Here is a 12,380-nt window from a genome sequence, read left to right as displayed (position 1 = left end):
CCAGGGCTCATGGCTGCTCTCCAGAAGAAGCAGAAGCAGAAAAAAGGGGCAGAGGCACAGGAGGGGATCCTGGGAAGGTGGGCCCTGCTGAGGCTCTGAGATGAGAGAAGCGGAGGCGCTTGTCTCAAGGCCGGGCGGCCAGGTGGGCAGGCAGCCCTGGGAATCACCGAGGGGCACAGCCGGTGGGAGGGGGCCTGGAGCAGGGGAGCTTCTCAGCCCCAGGCAGGTAGGCCGGGCTCTTGATCCCACAATGCACCACCAGCAGGGGAGGGCAGCCCAATGGAAGGATTGGTGCGCAGTGAGGAGGCTAGCTCGTTTATGGAACTGATCTCAAGGTACCATTTCCTAGGAGCCAAACAGGTAAGGCTGCCCCCAACTTTTCTGTGCAAGAACCAAACGCGAGGGGACGGAGAGGCCTGAATTCCAAAACCCAATGCTGCAAGCAAAAGGAGCGCCTTTCTCGGGGTTTCACAGGGTTCTCGAGAGCCCTGTGAAATGACTCTCCAGAATCCCTTGCTCCTCCAACACACCCAAAAGAGGACGGGCACGGTGTGAGCCGCACCAGCTCAACACCACACTCAGATAAGATGTGGCGCTGTGTGAAGCTTAACGCAATCAGGTGGCTGGGCTTTGCTCTTTCCATGATTCTGTTCTAGAGATGGCTGGTTCAGACAGAAAATACCGTTCATTCTGCAAGATCGCTTGAGCCAAACCGGCAGCTGCAGGGCACCTTCCCTGAGGGTAACTGGTGGGGGATTCAGCAGAGATAAAAGGAAGGATTTCTTTGCACAGCACAGCATTAAACGATGGAATGCCCTTCCGCAAGATAGAGTGATGTCCACCAATTTGGATGGGTTTAAAAGGGGGTATGGACAAACTCATGAAGGAGATGGCTTCTAGTCCTCATGATCTATGCAACATCCAGTGAACAATGAACTTCTGTACACCAGTTGCTGGACGACACTGGCAGGGGGCTGCTGTGCTACTTGTTCCATTTGTGGGCTTCTTACTGGGAAATGTTTACCAAAGTGTGAACAAAGTATTGGACCCAGAGGACCCTTCATCTGATACAGCATAACTGTGCATGTGGAAAAGGTGCAAGGCTTAGTTGGTCTTAGATTTACAAGGTTCAGATTTAGTTGGTGCTCCTGTTTGTGCCGAAGCTGCCAGGCTGGCCACAACCCCCCCCCCCCCCCCCCCAGTTAAAGGTGCCATGGGACCATCAGCTTTGTCTTTATCCAAAGAATATGGATTGTTCTAAGAACCCTAAGAAAGGTGGTCATTTTTATGTTGTTCCAACACACAGTAGCGTGCATTCCACTTCGGATTTTTTTCAAGGCTAAGATTGGAATCTCACAAAATAGAACCAAGGAGTTGAAGGCTACTTCAATGTCCAACTAGTCCAACGACGCAGGCGAGACAGAGGGAACTGGGTCTCTTCAGCCTGGAGAAGAGGAGACTCAGAGGGGATCTGTTGGCGACATACAGGATGTGAGGGGGTGTCACACGGAGATGGGTAGAGACCTGTTCTCCCCTGCAGAGGAAGGCAGGACATGTTCCAATGGAGCAAAGCTCAGGGAGCCAAGGTTCAGTTTGGATGCCAGGAAGCATTTCCTGACAGTCAGGACCCCGAGGGTGTGGAATGGGCTTCCTCGGGAGGTGGTTGAGGCCCCATCGGCGAGGGTGTTCAAGGATAGGCTGGACGTGCACATGGTGGGCATGTCATGAGTGGAGGCAACTGGTGCCAAAGGTCAGACTAGATGGCCCGACAGACCCCTTCTGACTCGCTCTGTTTCTATGTTTCTATGAAGAGTCACCAGCCCTGATAGGTGGCCATCCAGTCTCTGCTAGAAAAGCTTTCATCAGGAAAAGCCCAGCCCTCTCCAAGGCCACATCACTCCTCCAGGGTAACCGGTATATGAGAAGCTACATTTAGGGATTGCTTTCACAGTGGTGGGAAGTAAGCAGTAGGAGCTTTGGAAATCCCTGAAGTGATGGATGTTTCCAGTATGAGGAGGGGGACTAGTTTAGTAATGGTACTCAACTGTCTATATCCTCTTTCAGAAATATAAATATTGCTATCTTTGGGATTGTCGGTTGTCATTGATGGTTGAATTTTTGCGAGGTCTTGGCGTTTGAGCAAACATTGTTGATTTGAATTGTTTGACCTTGTCGTAAGTCACTTTGAGTCTTTTATAAAGAAAAGGGGTGCTAAGAAATCGCCGTCACGGCAATGCTCAGCTCAAGCACAAGGTGAATGTTACAATCATAAAAGTTCTGCTGCATTAGCATCCATCTTGGAATTGCCACTGGATCTTCTGCTAAGTCTTATCCATCAAAGCTTCCTTTTCATGTATATTGGACTTTGCAACATTCAACTCGGACTTCGTTTCAATAAGGACTTGGCTTCTAGATTGAGGGAGTTATTACTGCCACTCCATACGACTCTGGTGCACCCGCAACTGGAGTATTGTGCTCAGTTTTGGGCCCCTTGTTACAGGAAGGATATAGCCAGGTTAGAGTCAGTGCAGCATAGGGCCACAAAGATGGTGGCCGGGTTGCAGGGGATGCCGTATGAGGCGAGACTGAGGGAACTGGGTCTCTTCAGCCTGGAGAGGAGGAGACTCCGAGGGGATCTGTTGGCGACATGCAGGTATGTGAGGGGGTGTCACACGGAGGTGGGTAGAGACCTGTTCTCCCCTGCAGAGGAGGGCAGGACGTGCTCCAAGGGAGCAAAGCTCAGGGAACTGAGGTTCCATTTGGATGCCAGGACGCACTTCTGATGGTTAGGACCCTGAGGGTGTGGAATGGGCTTCCACGGGAGGCCGTTGAGGCCCCATCGGTGCAGGTGTCCAAGGACAGGCTGGACATGCACATGGTGGGCATGTCGTGAGTGGAGCCGGCTTGAGCCAGGGGTCAGACTAGATGGCTCAGGAAGCTCCTTCTGGCTCGCTCTGTTTCTATGTTTCTAACTAACTGTTGAACGTGTGATACACCTAATGTTTTTCCACCCACTAGGTTTTGGCAGTGCTCAACAGTCATTCCCTTTGGGGAGGAGATTATAACATGGATAAAGTTTGCATTGGGACACTCTTTAAGATTTACTGAGGTACATGTCCTTCTGAATTATCTACCTATTTCTCTTTCTGGTCTCTGCATGCACAGGATTGTCCCATAGATGCACCCTAACTGTTCATCCGTGGGGTGGGGGTGGGGATGCAAAAGTGGGCTGAGATCCTTCCCTCTTGTACTCACCAGACGTTTTCGGCATGCTTGGCCTTGGGCCGGAAGCAAGCCAAGCCATGATCACGATCACAATCACAATCACACCCGTGGGCACTTGAGAATGCTTGGCTTCTTTGCACTAAGTATGCAAAGTGTGAGATTCTTTGTGCAAAGCCGCAAGTCACGTGTGTAGAAGCCCAGCTCTACTGGTGCGTGTTGGCAGGTCACTCTAATGGACTCACTGCTTCACAGAAGCTCATGTGAATGCCCAGCACAGGGTGGACCTAGGCAGAGAGAAGGCGGGCCAGAGTCCCTGGAACTGTACCAAGGAAATCCAATGGATTCCCATCCCCAAATCACTAGATGGGGTGGGCTGGATGACCTTTGAGGTACTTGCCAAGGTCATGATCCTATTTTAAGAGTCCCAAATCACTAGATGGGGTGGGCTGGATGACCTTTGAGGTACTTGCCAAGGTTATGATCCTATTTTTAAGAGTCTAAATTTCGCCAGACAAAGACAAAGACAGGGTTCCATGCTGGGACACCTTGGAATTAGACTCAAGTCCCTCCTTAGGGATATTTAACACAGGAACATGAACTTTGGCTTATGCAGATGTAATTTAGGGGTAATCAGTAAAGGGAAGACCAAGTGGAGTCTTCAACAGAAGCACAGACAGGCAAGTGGCTTTTCTATTTGCCACAGTGCCTGAACCTGGAGCTTGTTTCGCCTCGTCTCCCGCATCCATTTGAGCGCTTTTAGTGTTCGCTTCATTCACATGGGACAAGTACACGTTTCCAGTGGGGGAAAAAAATGTGAATTTTTTAAAGTGTATTGAAAATGCACACTTTCCTCACGTGTGGTAAAAATGCACGCTTTAAAAAACTGCACATGCTTTAAGTGCACACAGAAATTTTGTGATTTGGAGGCGTTTTTGGAGAAGATGTTCTGCTTGCATCCACCTTCAGAGTTGCAAACAGGATCCAGCCACGTGCGATGCACAAGTGCACAAATGCCCCTCCCTCCATCAGTTACAGGACAAGCTCTGAGTACCAATCAGCAAAATTATGGCTGAGATTTTAGCCCTGCTTTCTGCCCCAACCTTCAGGCTGAGTGGTCGGCCTTTCACAGATTTCAAACACGCTCCATTCATAATCTTTCTGGCACAAATTTGGAGCTGCACACAAAGCTGGTGAAGCAAGACGCATCATGGCAGGTGAGCAGGGGAGAAGGGGAAACCGAGGAAGAATAAGAATGCTTACTTCGAAAGGAACACAGACTTTTTCAATTTGATGCATTTCCATCCTGCCTTTCAGGTCAAAGGTTTGAGGGAGGTTTGCGACCACGAGCACAACACAACACAGTGCCAAGAAGCAGTGTGTTGGCTGCATACGCTAAACCGCTCGAGCGAGTCTCGTGATCACCTTTGCAGCTTTTCCGCAGTACCTTTGCAGCAGGAGCAGCAGCGAGGTTGCTGTGGAGGGTCCTCTGCCCATTTTCCTGGGAGCAAGCCCCAGTGAACACAATAGGGCTTCTTTCAGAGTAGGCCTGCATAGGATCAAATTGCTGCACCCCTGTGTCCACGTCTCTGGGAGTGGGTGCCAGTGAACGGGGGCCGCGGAAAGTTACCTGCAGCTCACAGACATGTCTAGGACTGCCGTGAGGCCAGAATCCGTGCTTCTGGGATTAGATGAAATTCCTGGGACTGGGCTGCTCTCTTTTCTCTTTATTTTACTTTGTGCATTCAATCATCATCATCATCAGTCTTATGGACCACTTCAGGAGTCTTACTGGACTAAGTCGGAGGTGTCCAACCTTTTGGCTTCTCTGGGCCACATTGGAAAAAGAAGAATTGTCTAATGAAAGTTGATGAGCAAAAGAAGAAGAAGAAGAAGAAGAAATATCTTTGCATAATATTTGTGATATCCGCCACCACAGATAAGCAAAAAAGTCCTCTTCTATCAAACTTGGGACTCTTTTTATTATTGGCTAGAGAAACGGGACTTCATATAGATTTAAATACGTTTTTAAGCTATCATAAATGGAAAAAGAAGGGTGTGGGGGCTGACCCAGCGGTCCCGATCTTTTTGGTGATGGTTGTTGTTTTTAGTTTTTTTTGTTTGTTTTTTAGGATTATAATTTCAAATAAAACTTATTAAAAAAAAGTCCTCACATAATAATTGTAATTATGCCACGCCCCATTTGGAGAGTCTTGTAAAATCATTGAGCAGGTCACAAGTTTGCAATCCCTAATATAGAAAATGAACGTATCTAACTAACAAACCTTCATTGATTTTTTTGAACTGTTATTATAAAAGTAAAGGAAAGGAGGCAAGATAAAACTAGCAGGGTATTTAACACTGTATTTGAGAAACGAATGCATCAGTACCTGGTTTGATGGAAGTAGTCGCAATTCTCAGTGAGTTCTCCAGGCGCTCATCAGATATTTTGGCCCTAATTTTACTCTCAGCATGGTTCATTCTTGAAAAGACCTGCTCACAAATGGAAGCCGCAAGTGTACAGCGAGAGCTTACAAACGTTTATTTTATTTGACACAGGGGCACTGTGGAACGCGCTCCCCAGAGAGGTCCGCCTGGTGCCGTCGTTATTTGTTTTTCGGCACCAGGCCAAGACTTTTTTATTCAAACAGTATTTTAATAAAGTTTAATATTTATAGTTTTAATTGTGCAGCCAGTATGTTTCCAAATTTTAATTGTATTGTATTGTTTTATTTATTTGTTGATGTGAGCTGTCCCGAGGCTATGTAGCAATGGGGACGGCATATAAAAACAGCATATAATAAGGAGAGCCAGTGTGGCGTAGTGGTTAAGAGCACGGGACTGGGACTCAGGCGATCTGGGTTCGAGTCCCCACTCAGCCATGGAACCACCTGGGTGACTTTGGGCCAGTCACAGACTCTCAGCCCAGCCTACCTCGCAGGGTTGTTGTGGTGGGGATAAGATGGAGGAGGGGATGTAAGCTGCCTTGAGCCCTTTATAGGAAAAAGGCAGGATATGAATCGGAAAATAAATATATATTATTATTATATATTATTAAACGGCGTATTATTATTTATAATAAATAAATAAATAAATAAATAAATGGCATTGTCGTCTACAAAGTTCACGTTTGAGAACCACACAATCAAGTTACAATCTCAAAATAATATCATAATGTTTTAAGCAAGTTTACAATTTTGGTTCGGGCCTATGCAGCTGAAGCCAAAAATGCTGGCTAGGGAATACAGGGAAATGCAGGACCTTTTTCCGTCTAAACCGGCACGGAATTGCAGCGAGAGCCCGTGCGGTGGGGCGGCCAGAGCACTGGCCTGGGCTATGGGAGGTCCACTCCCCTTTGCTCATGAGGTTCCCTGGGTCCCTTTGGGCCAGTCACGGAGTCTCCACCCAGCCTTCCTCACAGGGTTGTTGTTGCGAGGAGGAAAGGGAGCTGGGCACGGTGCCTTGGCAAGCAGAAACAATGGCCCACGAGAGGAAAAAGGTGGGCTCTGAATGCAGGGGATGATTAGAAGCATTTCTTCTTCGGCCCAGAGCCGCAATTCACGGTTTAGATGTCTTCATGTTTCAGATTCCTGCATTTCCTGGCCTTCCTGTCTAGACAGGACACACAGCTTGTAACTCAACTTGTCGACAGCTCTGCACCAAATATCTATTTTAATATACTGGTATCTTTTGTGGGATGGTGGGGAGAGAGATGGACAGAATCTTCCTGACCCCTAGAGCCATCTGCGTTGTGTTCCCTGTAGCCTTGGATTCGAGACAACCAACATTTTGTTCATCGTATTTCTACTACTACAACAACATCGCATTTATATTCCACTTTTTCCCCTTTCAAGGAATCCAAGGTGAATTATATAAATCAATTTTCTCCTCAAAACATTGGAGCCAGTGTGGGTCGATTGTTTTATCTATGTTATATTTTATTGTATTATCTATGTGAGCTGTCCTGAGGCTTTCGTGACAGGACGGCATAGAAATACTTTAAATAAATAAATAAATAAATAAATAAAACAGCCCTGCGAGGTAGGCCAGGCTGAGACCCAGCAACTGTCCCAGAGTCACCCAGTTAGCTTTATGGCTGAGTGGGGACTTGAACTCGGATCTCCCTGCTCCCCAGCCTAGGATTATCATTAACACACCTCACTGACCCCTTTTTATACATTATCTCTTTTTATATATATTCAATCTCTCAATTTTGCTCTGAAAAGCACTTGCAAATAATAAAGCACCTGGAGGAAAGAGGATCCCAGTAGAACTATTTCAAGCTTCAGAAAACGAATCAGTCCACATTCCTAACAAAAATGTGCCACAACTAACGTAGAAACAAAACAACGGCCCATAGACTGGAAACATTCAAAATACAGTCTCATTCCCGAAAAAGGGTTTGGGTGCCGTCACTCTATTCTTTTCGGCATCAGGCAAAACCCTTTTTATTCTCCCGGTATTTTAACAATTAATTGGTTTTATCCTTGTTTTTATTACTATGTTAGATGCGGTGTGCTGTGTGTTGTTGTTACGGTTTTGTGCTTGGTTTTCTGTTCCTTCTAAGCTGTCCAGAGACATTTTTAGTAATGGATGGCATAGAAAAAAATTAAATAAATGAATAAATATTGCCCTACCTGGAGCAAGAAATGCCTGGATGTTCAGGCTGGATTCTGAAAGTGAGGAAGCACTCGAGATCTTTTTACACATACATGTTAGCTCACCAAAGAATTTCAGAAGAAGAGCATTTTGTGCTTCATAGACTAGAGCAAAGCCTTTGACTGAGTGGATGAGTGGATTGAGTAATGAGTGAATGGCTGGATGGATGGGCCTATTTTAGTTGAAGAACCTGGAAAAACCTGAAGAATGGTAAGGAGCAGGGTGGGAATAAAATGGAATTATTCATCCGTTCTCTTGTCACAGAACATGAGAAGTGATGGATGGTCCGAAAAGAAATGGATGAGTTTCAGCACCTGATTGTCCCCATATGTTACCTGAATCATGGACAAGTGGACCATAAGGAAGGCTGAGCGCCAAAGGATTGAGGCCTTTGCATCATGGTGCTGGAGGAGACGCCTGCGAGTCCCTTGGACCACAAGGCGATCAAACTGGTCAGTCCTAGAGGAGATCAACCCTGACTGCTCTTTGGAAGGTCAGATCCTGAAGATGAAACTTATTTTATTTATTTGTTTAATTTTTAATTTATATCCTGCCTTTTTCCTACAAAGGGCTCAAGGCAGCTTACATCATTCTCCGCCTCCATCTTATCCCCACAACAACAACCCTGTGAGGTAGGCCAGGCTGAGAGTCTGTGACTGGCCCAGAGTCACCCAGTTGGCTCCATGGCTGAGCGGGGACTCGAACCCGGATCCTCTGAGTCCCAGTCCCACACTCTTAACCACGACACCACACTCTCAAACGCAAATGCTTTGGCCACCTAATGAGGAGGAAGGACTCCCTGGAGAAGATCCTGATGCTGGGAACAATTGATGGCAAAAGAAGAAGGGGACGGCGGAGGATGAGGAGGCTGGATGGCGTCACTGGAGCAGTGGGTGTGGGGTTTGGTGGACTCCAGGGATGGTGCAGGACAGGAAGGCCTGGAGGAATGTTGTCCATGGGGTCACGATGGGTTGGATGCAACTTTGTGACTAAACAACGACAATCATGGACAAGATTGGACTGCTAGCACAGAAAATGGAGAAACAAGATGGTTTCCCATAAGTAAAGGAGTCGGGGTGCATTTTATCTCCTTCTCTGTTCCATCTGTACACAGAAGTTATCATAAGCTGGGTTAGAATCAGAGGAAGGAGTGGAAACTCAGAGCGGACACATCAGTAATTTACGTAAGATACGTGGAGGGGACCATCTTATTGGCAGAAAGCGGCAATGACTCGAAAGGACAACGGATAAAAGTGAAAGAAGAAAGTTCAAGGGGGGGAATGGAAAATAAAAATCATGTCCACAGAATTTACAGGACTTTACTGTCAACAATGAAAAAACTGAAATTGTGACATCAGTCATCAATTCAAAGGGAGACTGCAGCCAAGAAACTCAAGGAAGACTGAGGGTTGGAAGGGCAGCCGTTGAAGGGACTAGAAAAGACCATCAAGAGGAAGGGTGTTTCAGTGGAAACCAAAGCCAAGGTCATTCACACCACTGTGTTCCCGATCACCATCTGTGATCAACAGCTTTTGCGATTTATTAGCTGCAAAGCCCCGCAGGATTGGGACCAGGGCTGTCTGAACAGCTGCCTTCTCTTATGTAAGGCTGCTGCCCTGCTCATTGTGTGTATCTCTCGAGGCTGTGCTTTGGGACCTTCTGCCCTCAGGGGTCTGGCTGGCTGGGGATGAGGCAGGGCCTTTTTGGGGGCGGCCCCATGGTTGCTGAACGCCCTAGTCAGGAGGCCTGACTGGCCCCGTCTCTCCTGGTGGCAGATCAAAATAAAAGGGGAGGGGGCTCAGAACATTAAATATGTTTTAGCAGCTATGTCTTTAGTATGCCTTTGTCCCAGAATATATAGTTTTTTCAGCTGGTGTGTCTTTTCAATGAGTCTTTTCATTGAGTCTTTTCAATGCTGCTCATAAAACCAGCATTAAGATCAAAACCCCCTTTTGCTAGAACATCTCTGGGAGCTGCCATGTTCGCGGGGATGAGGGAGAGGGTCTTTTCTGCAGTGGCTCCCATCTTCCCTCCCCTTCCATGCCCATTCGCATCGCCGAAAAAGAGGACCAAAGAAAGCACAAATGTCTGTTCACACAGAAGCTGGCTGAGCTGGAATGGCTAAGAATGACACAGAAATACAAGACGCCTCGCTGTCACAGGGGGAAGGTGGCCAGGCGGCCTCTTGCACCGCTGCTCAGCCTGCAGCTGTCCAGCTGTTACCAGCTGTGGGCAGGCAACTCGAAGAACCCTGCCCTGTCTGTTTCTTTCTCTCTAAACCGGACATAGACAGGACAGATCTGAAAGCAGAGGGCGCCTCTGCACCGAGGAGGGTGCTCCAACCACCCTCAAACAGAGGACTGTTGCCTCTAGGGTAGGATGCATGGCCACCCACCACGAAGGCCCCAGGCATGACCATTCATCAGTCCCAGCAGTTGCCGATGCGCTAAACCCTCCAAAGGAGGGGCTGCCCCATTTTGCCTCCCCTTCCTCTGAGAAAGAGCCGATCTTGTTCCCAACTCTGGGGGCATCCTAGCCTGGCCTAGCCTAGCCTGGTAAAAGGAAGGGGCCTTCCACTCACCGAAGGGCCTGCAGTCTGATTCTGGGGGAGTCTCTCCTTCCTCTCGGCTCCACAACTGCCCATGGACTTCAGGAATACCTGACTCTGACTGGGTTCAGACAACAATAACCCACTCTCAGGAACTGAGCATGGGTTGAGTGTGGTTGCTGTGGAACCGTGGGTTATTGTGTTGTCTGAACCTGGCTGTGCTTACACATCATGGCTTGTTAGCTACAAACAACCCACAAACAGAACACATGGTTTGTTTCCTATTGGCTTCCCCGGTTGGCCTGATCATCTAGGAACCTCTAGATCGCTAGACTGGCCCCCCCAAATGGGCCAAATTTGGGTCCCAGGCCTGATGTTCCCCACCCTTGTAGGCTTGATATTTCAAAATGTACATTTTTGGAGTGTTATGAGTCACCCCCAAGCTTCAAGAGAGTCTAGGCCGTGCAATCCAATATCCCCCTATGAAGAGAGTTTACAAAATCTGAAGGGCTTTGAGCAGAAGAAAACTTCTGCGTAAGGGGACACCGGATGGCAGAGGTGTGTATAAAAATATGTTTAGCGTAGGAAAAATTGGGAGGATGCTCATCTCCTCTCGTAAGACCAGAGCTTGGTGCCATCATCCCATGAAGCAAAATGGCGGGAGATGCAGGGCCAAAGAAAGGAAGGGCCTCCTTCCTACAGAGCGTAGTCAATGATGCAGTTTGCTCCCACAGGATGCTGTGACGGCTTGGGTGGCTTTAGAAGGAGGCCGTCCTGGTTAATGAAGGAGAAGGCTATCCATGGCTCCAAGTATTTATGGCCACGTGCTAGATCTGGTCTCCACGGCAGCATGTTTAGGAACAGTCTGCTCAAAAACAAGACCAGAGAAGTTCTCTTGCTCTCCGGCTCTCGGTCTTCCCATAGGCATTCAGTTGGCCAGGATGGGAACGGAAGGCTGGTTTGGGCCGGTCCAGGGCAGCTCTTCTTACAATCTTAGAAGATGGGTCCCTGCTCTGGCATCACATGGCGTGTGACCACGAAACAAAGGCTCAGTTGATAGAGGGGGGACCTCTATCAACTGAGCCAGGTGAAGTCAGTTGGGCAGGCTTCCTCTGGGTTCAAGGGGGCAGAACAGTTTACCACAGATTTTACCTAAAGGAGCGCTTGTGTCCATATATGCCCACCCGCCCCTTGAGATCAGCGGCAGAGGCCCTTCTCCAGGAGCCCTCCGTGAAGGACATTAGGAGGGTGGGTACTCGGAGGAGGGCCTTCTCTGCGGCGGTGCCCCACTTATGGAACGCGCTCCCCAGAGAGGTCCGCCTGGTGCCGTCGTTATTTGCTTTTCGGCACCAGGCGAAGACCTTTTTATGGAAACGTCATTTTAATTGTTAATATTATTTATTGATTTTATATCTTTGGCCAGGACGTCTGCAATTATATTGTTTTATATGGTTGTGTATTTATTTATTTATTGTTGTGAGCCACCCCGAGGCTTCGGCGAATGGGGCGGCATAGAAGTTTGCTAAATAAATAAATAAATAAATAAAATTTCCTGGAGAGCCTGAAGACCCACCACTGTTGGTCACAGAAGCGTAGATTTAGAAGAGATCTTGAAGGCTGCCCAGTCCTTCCTCTGCTCAGTGCCGGATCTTCAATGCAGGATTCAGCGACAGCAGCCCAGACAGATGCCCAGCAGCAGATGCTAAATACCCTCAGCAAAAGAGGACCTCCACGACTTCATGTCTTGGGGCACACGGTCCCACTTCAAACCATTAATACGATTACCAAATGCCTCCTAATATTGAACTGAATTGCATTTCCTTGCCAGTGCCACCCACTGGTTTTTTAAAATTATGATCATTACTATTATGAACATTTGTTGATTTCATTTCCATAGCAGCCATAGCTGAAGCTATCTGGGCAGTTTACAAAGTTTTTCCCTTCTCCAAGC

The 12,380-nt window shown here is 47.8% G+C and overlaps 1 protein-coding gene across 1 annotated transcript in view; it reads left to right on the top strand.

Moving 5' to 3' along the window:
* The first annotated feature begins 6,700 nt into the window (after positions 1 to 6,700).
* Positions 6,701 to 12,380, top strand: part of CUNH8orf74 (chromosome unknown C8orf74 homolog) — a 39,051-nt gene continuing 33,371 nt past the window's right edge. Inside the window, exon 1 of the mRNA XM_044450296.1 lies at positions 6,701 to 6,721. Coding sequence (XP_044306231.1) covers positions 6,701 to 6,721 — 21 coding nt within the window. The remainder of the gene's footprint in view (positions 6,722 to 12,380) is intronic.

Source organism: Varanus komodoensis, unplaced genomic scaffold (assembly GCF_004798865.1).
Source record: "Varanus komodoensis strain SLA01 unplaced genomic scaffold, ASM479886v1 scaffold64, whole genome shotgun sequence".
In the NCBI taxonomy this organism is placed as follows: Eukaryota; Metazoa; Chordata; class Lepidosauria; order Squamata; family Varanidae; genus Varanus; species Varanus komodoensis.
The sequence above is the reverse complement of the archived record's forward strand: the minus strand, read 5'-3'. Positions and strand labels throughout refer to the sequence as shown.